Source organism: Metopolophium dirhodum, chromosome 1 (genome assembly GCF_019925205.1).
Source record: "Metopolophium dirhodum isolate CAU chromosome 1, ASM1992520v1, whole genome shotgun sequence".
In the NCBI taxonomy this organism is placed as follows: Eukaryota; Metazoa; Arthropoda; class Insecta; order Hemiptera; family Aphididae; genus Metopolophium; species Metopolophium dirhodum.
Window position 1 is genome coordinate 123,435,443 of NC_083560.1, and position 17,100 is coordinate 123,452,542.

The following is a 17,100-nucleotide window of genomic DNA, read 5'->3' on the forward strand; positions in this document are numbered from 1 at the left end:
GGCAGTGCCCTATTTGTGACATATTATGCGCAACATAAAAAATGTGTGTTCCGCAGAACCAATTATGACAATTCTGTGTTGTTAGCTTTCAATTTTAACATTTGAGTGAATTGACTTAAAATAGTGGTATTTAAATTTATATTCAAGTTGTGAGTATGTAAAATGTTAAATTTTAAAAATACTCATATTTCTTACATCGCAAAAATACTGAAATATTGTGATAAAGACAACTTACAAAATACAAACTCATTTCTTAACTGTAAGTTTGATAGGTAATAGGTATATACTAAATTAATTTTAATATTAAAGTCGACAATTAACATAATTGGTTCTACTGAATGCAAATTTGCAATGGTTTCACATGGGAGAAAGAGAAAAACAAATAACGTTCTAGTATCCCTCTTAAATACTGGTTCACTGGAACCTATACTGGCTACTTGAAAGCAATAATATTATTATTTTTGATAATTATTATATAAACATCAAACATTACACACACTTACCAATTGCCATAAACAAAAATTGTACTGTTGTAAGGAGCTTATGATTCAATTTGTTCAAAAAATATCCTATTAAAAAAAAGTTATACTTACAAAAATGTATGTTCAGTAGTTCCAATCTCGTGTTGGCTTTGGAGGCCATTATGAAACTGTACATTTTAAAATGATCATAACTTACTTAAGAATAATAGTATCAATAAAAGCCTAGATAATCTAAACTTTGAATTTCATAAAAGATCAATTCACTCTAATTTTTAAACCTACAGAACTACACATGTTCTGCTGAGTTTAAAATTGGCCATGTTCCGCACTTGTAAGACGAAGAAAACACATGCAGGTATGACATCCTTTTAAATATTAAGACTTAAGAGTGAATTAATATCAATACCTATAATATCAAACTTAAAGGTAATAATATTAATGTATGCTGTTGTTAGTTTTTACGATATTTTATTTGTAATCTCATTATGAATATGTTCATAACTTACTTGAGAATATATTATAGATAATGTACTTTTATTAAAGTTTGATAATAGGTTAATTCACTCACGGTCTTGTACTCTTGTATAAGACCATGATTCACTCTAATATTAAAGCTAACAACAAAAATGTTCCATGTTGTCCATGTGTAAGGCTCAAAGAACACAAAATATGTGAAAATTGTATATAAGAACCAAAATCAATAGGAATAATACTGAAGTATTTATAGTTTATATATCAATTTAATTATAATTTATATTTTTCAGATCCCCATGTTATTGTAGAATAGGCATAATTTTCAGAATATATTCAGCTCATAAGGATACCTAAAACAGTAAAACCTATAACTTTACTCTAAATCTAAACCAATACAATACCAAACTGATAAACGTAATAAATTAATTTTAGTAATATATTATTAAAACAAGTTGTAATAATTATGACCAACCTTAACTGTTTCAGATAATATCCACATATGCAAGATTCCTGGCCCCTGCCAGTTGAATATCTAATTTAAGCCACTATATAACATATTATATTATAATATCTACTAAAATATATATGCCATCATATAATATATTAAGAGGACGCTATACCGTGCGTTGTACATGTTATACATCATACATGCGTTGTCTCCGTCATACAAATGCACAACATAGCAAAAACAATTTGGCGTGGGAAAGAACCGAGACGGTTACAATGATAACTAAGAAATTAGATTTTCACCACATAAAAAGATGAACTTTGGCTGTGTAACATTGTTTTTATTTTTTTTGATATCATTTATATGAAAAAAATTTTTCAAGTTTGAAAAACACAAGCAATAATGTTTTTTGAAACAGTAAGAACTTATTTCATATAAGTGATACCAAAAAAATAAAAACAACGTTGCACAGCAAAAGTTCTCCTTTTTATGTGGTGAAAATCTCATTTCTTAGTTATGACTGTAGCTATCTCTGTTCTTTCCCCACGCAAAACAGTTTTTTCTATGTTGTACATTTGTAAGACGGAGACAACACATGCAGGTGTAGCGTCCTCTTAAGACACATTTTAACTTCCCTTCACACTTCTCTTCGCTGAGGACTGGTAGTATTTTTGAATGGTAATTTTAAAAGATAACTATTATTTTAAATAATTCATATAATTTATAGTAATATATTTGTCAATCAATTTGGTTAGTCGTTTCTACAAATTATTTTCATGGATAACTTATTCTAATTTTTGATTATGATGTTCAAGCATTTTTTAAAATCTTTTTCTAATTAATATGCTAGGTACTAATGTTTTTTTTAATTATTTGGTAGTTTGGTCTAATTTTCTATATTTTTTTTCTTCTTTGGTCTTCAGTATTTAAATAACTGCAATTATATAATATATCAGAATTTTCAGCATATTTTTTAAGACACTGATACAAATCAATAAAAGTTTGTTGTGATTTATTTAATATTTTATAGTGAATATACCATTATCTTTAACTTTTTATTAAGTTAAAAAAAAGTTAATTTGTTTATACAACGCTAGCGTACTTAATATATAGCACCTTAAATTTGATACACAGGTAGATAGAAATAAATTGAAAAAATGCCGACCACATTGGTGCAGACCCCACATACATTTAATAACGCTGAATCATTTTTTAACGTAATAATAATTAGGAGGAATAAATATTAAAATATTGTTAAGGTTCTGGGATACAAATATGTTTTTAAACAAAAGTACCATAACTTAAACTAATTAAAACTTTCTATAGTCTATTCAAAATGTATATTTATACAAAGTTTTAGGTTCTAGTAAAAAGTAAATAACCATTCTAAATTAAAGACTAATTACAAATATTTTATCAAACATAGACAATATTTCAATAATGGTTTAGATTTTTTAAAACGTTTTTCTTTAAATTTATGTTTACAAATAACTGAAGTCTAAAATTATTTAATTGTAACATGTAATTATGTAAATTATGGTATTTCCAAGTTAATCGTAGCAATTATGTAACTATATAAATCAGAGTTCTTGTAAAATTTGCAAAAATATTTAACTATTAACAGTATATAATTAAATTAAATAACTAATGCGTAATGGAAATACATAATAAACATATTTAATTTTATTGTACATATATTGATATTATAATTCATAGTTTTCCGGAGAAATAAAATCAGCAAGTTAAATTTTCTAATATCGGTGTTTTTTTAAGAGGATTTCATATGCCGCATGTGTGGTCTCTGTCTTACACATGTGCTACATAGCAAATATTCGTTCACCAGTTTTAATAGTGTACTGTTATTTTTAATATTAGAGTGAATAGGTCTATTATAAAATGTAAAGTCAATATTATTACATAGGGCCCAATTTAGGCTTTTATTGATACTATATTTAAGTTATTTATGATCATTTTAAAATGTTTCGTTTCAAAAAGGTTAAAACTTACTTAAAAATAATAATATCAATAAAAGCCCATGTGGAGTCCTAGATAAATACTTTGCCTTTAAATTTTATAATAGGTCAATTCACTCTAATAATCTAATATCAAAACTAATAGCACACTATTGAAACTGTTGAAAGAAAATTTGACATGTTGTACGTGTGAGACAAATCATTCGGGTACGACATCCTCTTAATGTTATAGTTTTACACAATACATCTTAACACATAACAGCCTGTAGACATATTACATTCCATTAAACAAATTATTCCCATTTTTGAAATAACATAATAAGTTTGACTAATAATATATAAATAATTACATTTTCAAAATATTTAGATAAATATTAAGCTATTAGCCTATTACCTATTTAGTATTTATACCATGACCCTATTCACACTGAACCCTTTGAACAGCAGACAAAATTTCAGTGACCGAGAGTGTCCAGTATTTAGAGGTTTCACTGTCTAATATTATATATATTATATAATCGGTGTCTATCGCTCTATGGCTATATCGATATCAGTGCTAAGAGTTTGATACAGAATGAGCTCGCCTGAAATTGTCTCGAGTTGTGTGAGAGGCCTGCCCAGGTAATCTTGGTCATCGTTGCAACTTGCAATTTGCTTACTGTAGATCGTAGACCGACGACTGTATCACCAGACTTCCGTAGATCGTAGTATTAATTTTAGCATTGATTTTACAAATCATGTTCTATTTTATAATAACGGTTTAAATTTTAATGATTTAGTCCGATCTTGTGTGTGCTCTGTGATCATTGCATTTCGTAAATTCCCTATACTCAATACTGTTGTCGTATATAAGACTGCCCATCTTAGCACATCCAAGCGCGTAAGTTGAATTGCCTATCTAACAAATGTCAGGCTCGTTCACTATTAGTTTTTGTTTTTTGTATTATTGTCATAAAATGGCTTTTCGAGTATTTACTAATAAATATTCAGGTACATACAATCAATATGATTATCATTAAATAATATGTTATCTAATACTCACCAGTAAAACAAATAACAGTGAAGAGTCTATGATATGTGTCTATTATGATAAAATGCATATAATATAAAATCGTTTTACAATTTACAAGTTTGTAGGTATACCGTACACAATAATACTTTTAAAAATACATACGAGCTTTTTTCCTAAAAAGTAAAATCTATAGTACAATCAGGGGTATATATTGGGAGGGGGGGGGGGGGGGGGTTAATAATAACATAGATTCTCTTTTAAAACAGTTGCGAGAGAGAAGAAATATATCTAAATACATACAAATTGTATTAGCTAAAATTAAAGCTCGATGCATCAAAGAATTGGTTCACTATTCGTTTTATAATGAGGAACTACAAATAAATCTGAATTACGTGTAATTAGCAATGCTGGGTAAGTTAATATTTTTTTTTGACTCAGTTAAGTTAAGTTAATACGCACCAATAACAAAAAGTTAAAAGTTAATTTAACTATAGGTTAACTCAGTCAAATTAAAAGTTAATACACACTTTTTGTTAACTTTTTATTAAGTTAAAAAAAAGTTAATTTGTTTATACAACGCTAGCGTACTTAATATATAGCAACTTTAATTCGATACGCAGGTAGATAGAAATAAATTGAAAAAAATGCCGACCACATTGGTGCAGACCCCACATACAAATAATAACGCTGAATCATTTTTTAACGTAATAATAATTAGGAGGAATAAATATTAAAATATTGTTAAGGTTCTGGGATACAAATATGTTTTTAAACAAAAGTACCATAACTTAAACTAATTAAAACTTTCTATAGTCTATTGAAAATGTATATTTATACAAAGTTTTAGGTTCTAGTAAAAAGTAAATAACCATTATAAATTAAAGACTAGTTACAAATATTTTATCAAACATAGATAATATTTAAATATTGGTTTAGATTTTTAAAAACTAATTACGTGTAATTAGCAATGCTGGGCAAGTTAGTAATTTTTTTTAACTCAGTTAAGCTAAGTTAATATGCACCAATAACAAAAAGTTAAAAGTTAATTTAACTATAGGTTAACTCAGTCAAATTAAAAGTTAATACACACTTTTTGTTAACTTTTTATTAAGTTAAAAAAAAGTTAATTTGTTTATACAACGCTAGCGTACTTAATTTTTTCCAACCCAAAACTAAATTATAGGATATAGAGTTTATTCTTCATTCAGTATTTCCATATAAGTTAATTAAGAAAGAAATTTAGTAAGCTAACAGTAAAGTTAATGAAAAGCCAAAAGTAACTAGTTAAGTTAAAAAGTAAATTTTTTTTTTTAGTCTTATATATAAATTAAATAGAACTATAATACATTATGATAAATGAGCATGCTCATACATCGGAGTCAGCATTCGCCACTGGTAATTATTATATATATGCACATAATATGCATATGATATATTATATCTTTATATTTAGTTATTCAAGTTAGGTCTGCTTTGCTCGGGCTTACCAATGTGATAACACGCATGATAAAAATATATTAATTGTATTTTTGAGTGGCGAGTGCCCTATATCAATTGTTTCTTGATTCATCAGTTTTTGATGATCGTATATTATGTATATAATGAAAATCAAATCTACGTAAAATTTTGAAAGTGTCAATGACGTGCTTTTTTGTGTTTGTGTTATTGTAAAATTTCAACCAGTTTATTACTACTATTTTTATTTTTTATAATAATATTTTGTATGTGAATCCTTTCTCTACATTTTTATCTATACGTTTAACGCATGTTTTTACACGCTCTTTTTTAAATTTTTTTTTACATAATATACATAGGTAATGTCTTATAATAAATTTACAATATAAATCCACATCCACATCATACTCATGTACGATATTAATGTTCCAAAATTATTCTTCACCCTTTCCGTCGTTTGGATGTCACCGGTCCCTCAAGGCCTCTACCAGTGCTGAAATAGGAAGTTCCTGTTATCGTTGTCTGTCCGCGGATTGGTACATGCTGTACAGCTATGACCTTCGCGTCGTGAAAGTTCTTGATTGAACAACCATAATATGTCTTGGATTTGAGGCTTATGGTTCGGTCGTAGTCGCGTCATTTTGTAAATTTTCTCACTCTTTTTTTTGCTTACACTTTTTTTTGTGGTGGTTGTTGAGAAGAAAAAAATTTAATTTATCCTTATGCTAAAAAATAAGGTACATAAATGATCTCGACACCTTATTCTTTGACTATTCATAATTTCTTTATTTGTTTCCCCTACATAACACCTTATTAGTTTTTTTTATCATTATATGAATAATTATATAGCCTAATATTAAAGCGCATAAATAAATTCTATACTGATGGATGACATTGTTTGAAATGGTATAATTATGTTAATTTCCTTTCTCTATTTTGATAACTATATAATTTAAGTTATTGGTAGATTCTTTTAAGTTTTTGAGATTTGGCATTTGTAATTTCGATAAGTTAAAAGATATGTTTGATGATTGTATTATTTTTTGTAATTCTTGGTAGCTATCGTCACTTACACTACCAAAAGCACACTCTTCAAAATTTCAAATTGCGTTAATTAATCCTCTTTTAAATCTATTACTTTTCTGTACCGACATTAAGCTATTATATCGTTTATTTAACTCTACTTGTGTTGTATGCAAGGTGGGTAAAAAATTGCTACAGATTGTGGAAATATTATGAGTCTCAGTTTTACATAGTCTCCATTCGCATAATGCCAATTTATATGGTGGTAAATGTACTGGGTTATTAGTGACCAATGTGGTTATCGGTATATCTCCAATATCAATGGTTCAAACTCAGGGTTAATATTAAATTCTAATTTTTTACTATCTGTTAAATATGTCATGTTGCATATTGTTTTATTGTTTTCGTTATTTTTTACGAGTGTGTTTTGTAACCTTGTCTAAGGTAATATTGTGTCAGCAAAATTTTCATTCATGTTTTCAAATTCTTGTTCTACATAATGACGTGTTAACTCATCAAATCCGTTTTGTGTAATATCCACTCTGTCGTGTTTTATATTTTGCTGTGTGTTGCTACTTTTTATGTATTGTTCTCTTTGTTCTTTAATAGTTTGTAAGTCAGGTGTTACCGTAAATACTATCATATTACGTACGGTTAATATTTGATTATTACTTATTAGTGTTAACTTTACTCGGGGTCCAATGATTGTCTTTGTGAAATATTTCTATAAATGATCGGTTTGACTTATAATAAACTATTGGCGAGTTTTTTTACTGTTTTATTGTTTATTTCATCATTTTATAATAATTAAATCTTTATTATATTTATCCATCAAATATGCGAGATTGTCATCTGTGAGTTGGTAATCCGATCTACACCTTGGTATTCCTATGTTATTTAAGATTTCTAGCATTGTCAAGTGTAGTCCTTCGTTTTTTAAACAAAATTTTAACGCATTTGCCCCACAATCTCCATCTGTCGGTGTTTGTTCTGCTATTTCAAGATAAGATGCTAATTTATTTATTTGAATCTTTAAGTTAGAATCTATTGATGTATCGTAATTATCTCCATATCAAGTGAATTAATTATTATATTTATTGTTGATGAATCACTTGTTTCCGAGTTGTTTCTATTGACTTGCATTCTATTTTATGTCCGGACTCTTATTTATAAATTCTCATTGTAATATCTGTATTTTGAAACGTGAATTTCATCATTTTAGATTCTGAGCGAAGCGATGAATGTATTGATTTTATAACGATGTGTGTTTTTTTTTTTTATTTTTTTTATTTATTTTTATTTATTTATTTATTTTTATTTTTTTGTCTGTCATCACCTTTTAGGGCAGTAAAAATGTTTGGATTTTCTTCAACAGTAATTTTTCTGATAGGAAAGTGAATCTAGTTGGTACTTTGAGGGGGACAAAAGTAAACATTTACCAGTCGTTTTCAAAGCCACGTGAAAAACAAAAGAAAAATTAAGGAAAAATGGGAATTTTTACGCAAAATCTGTTTTCGAGAAAATCGATTTTGGTTTTTGGTGTAACTCTAAAACAAATGAGTTTTTGAATTACAACAAAATAAGAAATCGAGTGAATATCAAATATTGTAAAAATATGAATTCAAAACGCTCATAAAAATTTAATTTGACTTTCTTGTAGATATTTTTTTTTAAATTAAGGTAGACAAACTTATGGATAATCTTGTAATACATTTTCAAATCTTAGGTTTAAAAAGAAAAATTTTTATGAATTCTATACACAAAATAATTTGCTAATTTTTGTGATTTTTCCGTATTTTGTCAAGATTTGAACTTGAACTTGAGATTTACACTCTCTTACTTTTTTTTTTGTTTAATGAATAGATTCGTATCCTTTGACTGCTATTGTGTGATTGGATTTGGATTGATTGTGTCGTTAAAAACTGAAAATACTCATCCAATGATTGAGATTATTTAATCAATTACGTTTAACGATGCGTTATCAGTGTTATCACGTCATGGTGTATAGAGAAAGTTCTGCGTGCCTTTTAATAACTGGCAGTGAATCACGGACTAAGATTAACAGGACTGGAAATGCAAGGCTGGGCAAGTTAATGATTTTTTTTTAACTCAGTTAAGTTAAGTTAATATGCAACAACAACAAAAAGTTAAAAGTTAAAGTTAATTTTACTATAGGTTAACTCAGTTAAGTTAAAAGTTAATACACACATTTTGTTAACTATAGGTTAACTCAGTTAAGTTAAAAGTTAATACACACATTTTGTTAACTTTTTATTTAGTTAAAAAAAAGTTAATTTGTTTATACAACGGTAGAGTACTTAATTTTTTTCCAACACAAAACTAAAGTATAGATTACAGTGTTTATACTTTATACAGTACTAGCTCTAAGTGAAACTCGGGGGACGTTGGACTCGCTGAGAGTGGGTATAGATTTTGGAGTAAAAGTTGCGACAGTTGTAAAACGAAAATTTAGGATTTGTGAGAAGAATGAGTGATATGGATTGGATAAAGCTTGACGTTTTGGCGGGAATGTTTAAAAGTTAGAGTGTCTAGCAAACCGTCACAAATGTTAAAGTTCCAGGTTTGCAGTAAAAAAAAAAACAGAAATATCTAATATATATACATATAAGATGAACCGTCATGCATTTGAATGTGGGTATGTTTGTTTGGTTGGCGGGTGGGTAGAAGAACCATCAGGATGAATGATGAGAGAGATTGCAGTTCTACCAATAGGATATTGTCGTTTGTCCGATGCTCCCGTGGTTGGTACTATCCTCTTGACCACCGATATCAGTCTACCGATTTATGTAGTTCCATAAAACACCACTACCACAGAGCAGGTCACGTCTCTCCATTATGGTAAAATAACACGTAGACGACCGTGAGTGGTTAAATTATCTCAATCATTGAATAAGGAACGTCGGTTCATAACGATACAATAAATACTAGTCCAACCGCATGGTGGATGTCAAAAGGATAAGGACTTGTACATTATTCAAAATATACAATTTATTGGAGAGTAAGTACCTAACGATTATTTACAAACAAATAACTGAAATAAGTAGGTTTTTACACATAAGTTATAACGACAATTGTCACCCCTCGGGTTAAAAGAACTGCAAACATAACATTACTGTTTCATTTTTTTCGTCTCCGTAACAATATATTAACTAAAACGCGTTCGTGTTTAAATTGTATGATTATGGTGGTAAATAATGAGCTACCAGATATTTAAATGTAGCCACAGCATGCACCACTACAGCACTACAAGACACCTAACAAATCGTTACTTTACATTAAAAATAAATATATTATTGAAGTGAAACTTCTTTATAGAAGGTACGAAAAAAAACGACGGTCGGTGTCTCGTTCGGCCATCACGTTGAGATAGCATAGTGATCAGTTTATGAAGCTACTAATCACGGTATAGCTGGTTCGATTCCGGTGTAGGAACAGCATTTTTTTTTTTCGATTTTGTGTCTCTCGGACGACCTTGACACCCGATATTCAAAGGCCCTGATTATATTGATAATAGATGTGTGTATTTATTTTTATTGTTTTCCAATACAAACCTAATATTCAATTAGTTGAATTAATCTGAATCCATGCGTACTCGTTAAACTCTCAGTTTTTTTTTTGTATGCTTAGGATCTAAAATCAGCCAGAATCACTATACATAAACTAATGTGTGGAGTACGAACCTAGTTTATTGATATTATTAATATTCTTAACAAATTTTAGCAACTGACATTTTGGTGTTTAATTTATGAGAAGTAATTGTGTAAATATAGTTTAATGCAATCAATATTACAACTACAAAAAATAATTAAATAAAAAAGTTACAGTTAGGTATATTCAATATTTATACATTTTGTAATATGATTACAGTTTATACAAATTATCAGAATGAGTACTTCGATAATTATAGTACGATTATTGATTTGTACGGTGATATTCGTACCACTATGTTGTAGAGGATTCAAAGATCGTCGTATTCCTAATTTGTATGAACAAGGTAAATATAATAACTTAAGATTTTGTATTGATATTTTCATAACATATTGATTGCAATGATTAAATGGTATGTGAATTCTATAGGTTTGGTAATAAACTCGACAAACTGGTACCTACAACTCGATATCTCCGATGTAAACGACGAAATTCAAAAGGCTGTTGACAGAATTGAAAACAGGTACCGTTCAGACGAAATTTTACTATCGAATGTTAGTCGTTTGATAATTGGAAGCCCGGTTCATGGACAACTGATTGATTCCATGCCTTCCAAAGACGGACATTCAGGATCTCGAAATGCTGAAATTATATTGGAAGTTACACAAAGTTTGAAGAATACATATTGCCTAAAGTACCTATATAACCATAAAATAATATATTATAAATGCATTATAATAATAATATGCATAAATTAAATTATTATTTCAGGCACGGGTTAAGTGATATACAATGTGCCAAAGATTTAACCAAGGTGAATCTGACTGGGACAACATTGGGTGAGATGTGTATGCCCGAGCATTACAACAACAATTCGTGCATCGGGTACGAGTATGACTATCGTAGTTTTGACGGATCTTGTAACAACCTGAAACGTAAATATTTGGGAAAGGCAAACACACCTTATAAACGTTTGCTGTTTCCAGTCTACACAGATGGTAATATTTCTTAATATTTGTATGGCGGGATTCACCCGTAACCTATAAGTATATATTTATTTTAGATTCTGAGCAGGGCGATGAATGTATTGATTATACAATGATGTGTGTGTTTTTTTATTTATATATTTATTTTTTTATTTTTCATTTTTGTGTCTGCGTACACGACAAGTAATTAAAATAATACTTCAATTTTCCACTTCAGTATCTTTTTCGATGGGAAAGTGAATGTTGTTGATGCACTGGGAGGTCAAAATTTAAAATTACCAGTTATCTTCAAAAACGACGTGAAAAAACAAAAAAAAATTAAGGAAAAAACAGGAATTTTTACGCAAAATAAATTTTTCACAAAATTCATTTTGGTTTTTGGTATAACTCTAAAACAAATGAACGTATATGTATACATGAAATTTTCACTGGTTGTTTATATTTGCATTTTCTATACACAATAACATTTTTAAAATATTTTGATTTGTTTTGAACTGTTTACGGACATTTTCAGATTCCTTTTTTATTAGTTTTTTCTATAAATATCAATAAAGTTGTATTTGTTGGTTAAAAGAGCTTGAAAATTTAATAAAAGGCTCCTAGTATATTGTTTCAAAGGCAGATGATAAAAATTAAAAATTCATTGTTACAATTTTTTTTTATGAGCAAATATTGACAAAATACGTAAAATTGACGAAAATTTGCAAATCTTTTTGAGTTAGAAATTCATAAAAAATTTTCTTTTTAAATCTATGATTTGAAAATGTAATACAAGATTCCTCATGAGTTTGTCTACCTTTATCAAAAAAAAAAAATGTCTACAAAAAAGTCAAATTAAATTTTTATGAGCGTTTGAAATTCATATCTTACAACAATCGGTATTCACTCGATTTCTCGTTTAACGATTTTCTTCTTTTATTGTAATTAAATACGAATGACTGTAGATACTTGAAAATTTCACTGAATGTTTATATTATCATTTTCTATACACGATACAACTTTGAATATAATTTGACTCTTTTTGAGATGTTTACGGACATTGCCCGTCATTTCTGATAAATATAAATTACGTATTTTTATTAACATTCATGCGGATCTAATGCTGTGATTTCATTAATCTATCACACAGGTGTTTACGAAATGCCAAATATTTACGAAGAAATGCTGCCTAATCCTAGATCAGTGAGCACAAATTTTGTAAAAGACGAGAACTCACCTGACAAAACAAAATCGATGATGATGGCGTACTGGGCGATGTTCATAGGCCACGATCTATCACACACGGCAGTTTCTACCATGGGTATAAACATTAAGCACATAACTGTGTATAAATTGATTTATTTTAATTAATGCAAGTGTACGTATATTAAACCCAAAGGGAAAGAGAACAGATTTGTAAATTGTTGTGATAAGGACAAAAGTATTCAATATTCTCTGAACAAAAACATGAGGTCCTGCAAACCTATACATATACCGAATGAAGATAGGTTTTTTAAAACGGATCAGTTTGATTGCATGAACTACGTGCGTTCGCGGCCAGCGGTGCGTTCTGATTGTACATTTGGACCCATGGAACAAGTAACAGACATATTAAATAATAACATATTGATTAACTTATATTATATATTTTTTATAATAAAAATAATAACACTTACCGAAGCCATTTTGGAGGTAGGGCTCTGATGGTGTCTTGTATAGGCTAAGTCCATATAAAAACGTATACAGAAAAACGCATGCAAATATTTTCAGCATTCCGGTGTTTAGAACTGACGCTGCAAATTCGCAAACACCACAAGACTAATGTAATATTAAAAATTTTGTAGTCACTATTTAAGAAGTATTTATGTTTCACAGATGAACCAAGCTACCCATTATTTAGACGCGTCGATGATATATGGTACGACGGAACAACAGATGTTGTCGTTGAGAGATAATGAGTGGCTCGGCCAACTGTTGGTAGCACGCAAATATAACTATACGGTACACAATAACATAACTCTGGAAAACACAGATACGAACGTTTGTCAGAACGGCTCCGGCACGTGTTTTATGTTTGGTGACATTCGAGCAAACGCGTTCCCACAACTTAGTGCCTTGTACATAATGTGGATGCGTGAACACAACCGGATCGTCCAATTACTGTACAATGAAAGACCTAACATGACTGACGATCAACTTTTCTGGGAGGCCAGGAAAATCGTGACGGCGTGCATTCAGCACATCACTTACAACGAATGGCTGCCGGCACTGCTTGGCGTTAACTACACGAAAGAAAACGGTTTGGGACTGGGAGACAGAACCACGTATGACGAGACTGCCGACCCGACAGTTAGCAACAGTTTCGCGACCGCGATACTGCCGTTTGCATATTCCATGATCACCGAATTTATTAGGTTAGGCATATACAGCATACAATATTATTGTCATCAATGGCGTGTCCAGGAAACTCCGAATTGGGGGGGGGGGGGGGCGATGTCTTAAGTAATAATATATTTAAATGCATTGTGGCGGTATAGTACCACGACACAAATAAGGGGATTTATGGGTAAATAGGAGGGGGGATATAACTCCCAACCACCACCCCCTTAGGCACACCACTGATTTTCAATATTTTAATTTTATTATCGTGTATGCGTGTGGGTCAAATCATTGTGTCAGATTTAAACGATACGTAAACAATCCTTGCTCTTCAAAAATATTTCTTTTAAAATTTAAGATCACTATGTACGTGCAAAAATATTGTCACCTCTGTGAAATTGTTAGCGGTTTTTGGTATTTAAAAAGTGACTTATACATTTTATATTATTTTCTTAAAATAAAATGTCTACAAGATACTACCCTACTATTGAACGAATATGTTTAGATATTTAGGTACCTATACAAGCATTTAATTTGAGTTTAATTACAAATTTACAAAATAAGGAAAATACTCTTATCTTTAATTATTCTTAGCAAAAAAAACCTTATATGTGCCTAACAATATTCTACCTAGAATTATTTAAAAATGATAGGTACATATTATATAGTTATATAAAATAGAAACATACAATTGAAAAATTTAAATAATTAATCTGTATTTTTTATACGTAAGATGCTACTTATAATTGTTGTGCATGTTTTTGTTTAGTTTTTACAGCATAGATCACCGCGAAGGTTTTGAAAGCGTATATCCTGTTTTTTTTAACTATTCTGACTACCGCCAAGGATTCTTAAAGGAAAATTACAACCGACCACTTATGGTGGGTGAGACTTCGGAATATAATATGCTTCTAAGAGGATTATTTGTGCAGCCTACACAAAAAGTTGATATGTTGTTTACACAAACGGTAAGTTTATGAAACATAATCAATATATAATTTTTGTATTTTTATTACATCAATAACGATGACTTCAACATTATAGACAATTTTACGTAGGTATATGTTTATTTTTAAATAATTTTTATAGATAACAAATTACTTGTATAGTATTGATCCAAATAATACCTTTGGAATGGACATTCTTAGCTTGAATATACAACGAAGCCGCGATCACGGTATTCCAAGCTACACGCAATTTAGAAAATATTGTGGACTCAAAGACATAGAAAATATGCAAGATTTGTCTGAAATAATGGTGGAAGGTGTAAGTTTGAAATTTATAAATAATAATATAACTACTGATTAGTGATTATTTTATTTCTGCATGTTGTATTTAGTCAGCTGATAGATTATTGAAGCTATACAAAACTTGGAACGATATAGATCTATTGGTTGGTGTATTGTTGGAAAAACACGCTGACGACGCAATGGTGGGCCCTACGATGAGATGTATCATCAGGGAACAGTTTGTGAGAACCAGAATTGCAGATAGATATTTTTATGACTTACCAGGAGTATTCTCTGATTGTTAGTATAACTAAATTATTTTTAATGAATGCATATCATCTTAACTAACCTATTTTTAATTTAAGATCAACTTGAGGATATCCAACAAGTGACACTTGCCAGAATTTTATGTAATGACATTAAATATATTGGAAACAATATAAATGAAATGACAACACTAAAAGTCTTTTTGAGACCTGAGGTATATGATGGTTCAACACTTCATCGATGTAATTCACTATTAATTCCAGAAATTGACTTATGGAGTTGGTTTGATACATTTAAGTAACAGTCAAAAAAGTCTTTGTTTATAAAAAAATAATTTTAAGTGGTAAAACATAATACTATATTACTATTACATGGTTTTAATATATATTCATAATATTTTGTTTTATATAACTTCATCATACATTTATAAAATATAAATATATTATAAATATCTTTCATTGGGATTGCAAGAACATTTTTTTGAGATGAATCAAATCCAAAAATTAACTGACACATTTGAATATAAAATGTTTTTGATAATATCGTACTGGTATAAATAAGTTTTTTTTTATCATTCTTCGCCTTTTTGTTTGGACAACATAATTCACTATGTTCTGGCTTATAAGACCACGATATAACCAATATGACTCACCAACAGTATATTCCCAGTCAAATTAAATTTTTATGAGCGTTTGAAATTCATATTTTTACAACATCTGATATTTTGACTCTTTTTGAGCTGTTTACGAACATTGTCAGTTTTCAATTTTTTAATTTTTTTTTTTTATAAATATCAATCAAATTTTATTTGTTGGGTAAAAAAGCGTGAAAATTTAATGCAAGGCTCCTGATATATTGTTACAAAAGCAGTTACATTCATCAATTTGTTTTTTTCTTTTTCTATTTTTTGTTTCAAACTGAGGAACATTTTCTTCAAATTTGTCTTGAGCCAATTTTTCATAGGTGTTGAACATTGTTCGTAATGTTTTAATATATTCTATTATTGTATTATACAATTCAACAACACAACTGAGATCTATTTTAATAGACTGCAATTTTTTACTTACATTATTAAATGTTTGAAGAATATCACACCATAGCGATGTCATAAATGCAGTTTCTAATTTATTCATATTCCGTAACAATCCACTGGCTTCACTACGTGTAAGTGGTTCTTTACTATCAGAATCTACTAGCTCCTGCAATGCATTTTTTACAGCTGTCCAATTTTTATTAAGACTCTGACATGCATCATTTCTAGCAGACTATCTTGTTACTGAAAGTCCCTTTAGAGTTGACTCAGCATGTTGGTTTAGTATCTGCCAGCGGTGAGTTGATGATGAAAAAGAAATATATACATTTTGTACAAATAAAAAATAATTATTTGTCACACTACAACAACTGGCTGCACACAATCCAATAAGATTTAAAGAGTGAGCAGAACATGGAACAAAATCAGCAAGTTGTGCTACTAACTTAATTCGAGCTTGAACTCCTGAATAGGCACCAGACATATTCGCGGCATTATCATATGATTGACCTCTAAGAAATTTAATATCAATATTATGCTTATTAAATGTAGAAAAAATAGCTTCTGCTATTGGTTCAGCTTTGTGTCCAATATTTTCCATGAACCCCAAAAACCGTTCAACAGGTTCTCCAATACTATTTACATATCTTATGACAAATGATAACTGGTCAACATTTGATATATCAGGTGTCGA

At 29.3% G+C, this 17,100-nt stretch overlaps 1 protein-coding gene across 4 annotated transcripts; it reads left to right on the forward strand.

Annotated features, from left to right (window-relative positions):
* Positions 1–68: 68 nt before the first annotated feature.
* Positions 69–15,740, forward strand: LOC132936970 (peroxidase-like). 4 transcript variants are annotated; one of them, XM_061003793.1, is made up of 11 exons: positions 69–837; positions 10,756–10,882; positions 10,966–11,230; positions 11,308–11,534; positions 12,652–12,822; positions 12,901–13,100; positions 13,377–13,915; positions 14,650–14,848; positions 14,970–15,146; positions 15,220–15,409; positions 15,475–15,740. In XM_061003793.1, exons 1-11 carry the CDS (start codon positions 832–834, stop codon positions 15,675–15,677), a joined length of 2,304 nt encoding a protein of 767 aa, XP_060859776.1. In that variant the 5' UTR covers positions 69–831; the 3' UTR covers positions 15,678–15,740. The 4 variants fall into 4 exon arrangements, with proteins under 4 accessions (XP_060859776.1, XP_060859777.1, XP_060859779.1 ...); XM_061003794.1 differs by lacking the exon at positions 69–837 and adding an exon at positions 1,941–2,082; XM_061003796.1 differs by lacking the exon at positions 69–837 and adding an exon at positions 4,676–4,800.
* Positions 15,741–17,100: the final 1,360 nt, after the last annotated feature.

Bases quoted from the DNA above. Each gene is read 5' to 3' on its own strand.
- LOC132936970 (XM_061003793.1), top strand. The intron at 10,883-10,965 runs GTAAATATAATA...TGAATTCTATAG, and splicing joins TCCTAATTTGTATGAACAAG to GTTTGGTAATAAACTCGACA. The intron at 13,101-13,376 runs GTAACAGACATA...TATGTTTCACAG, and splicing joins CATTTGGACCCATGGAACAA to ATGAACCAAGCTACCCATTA.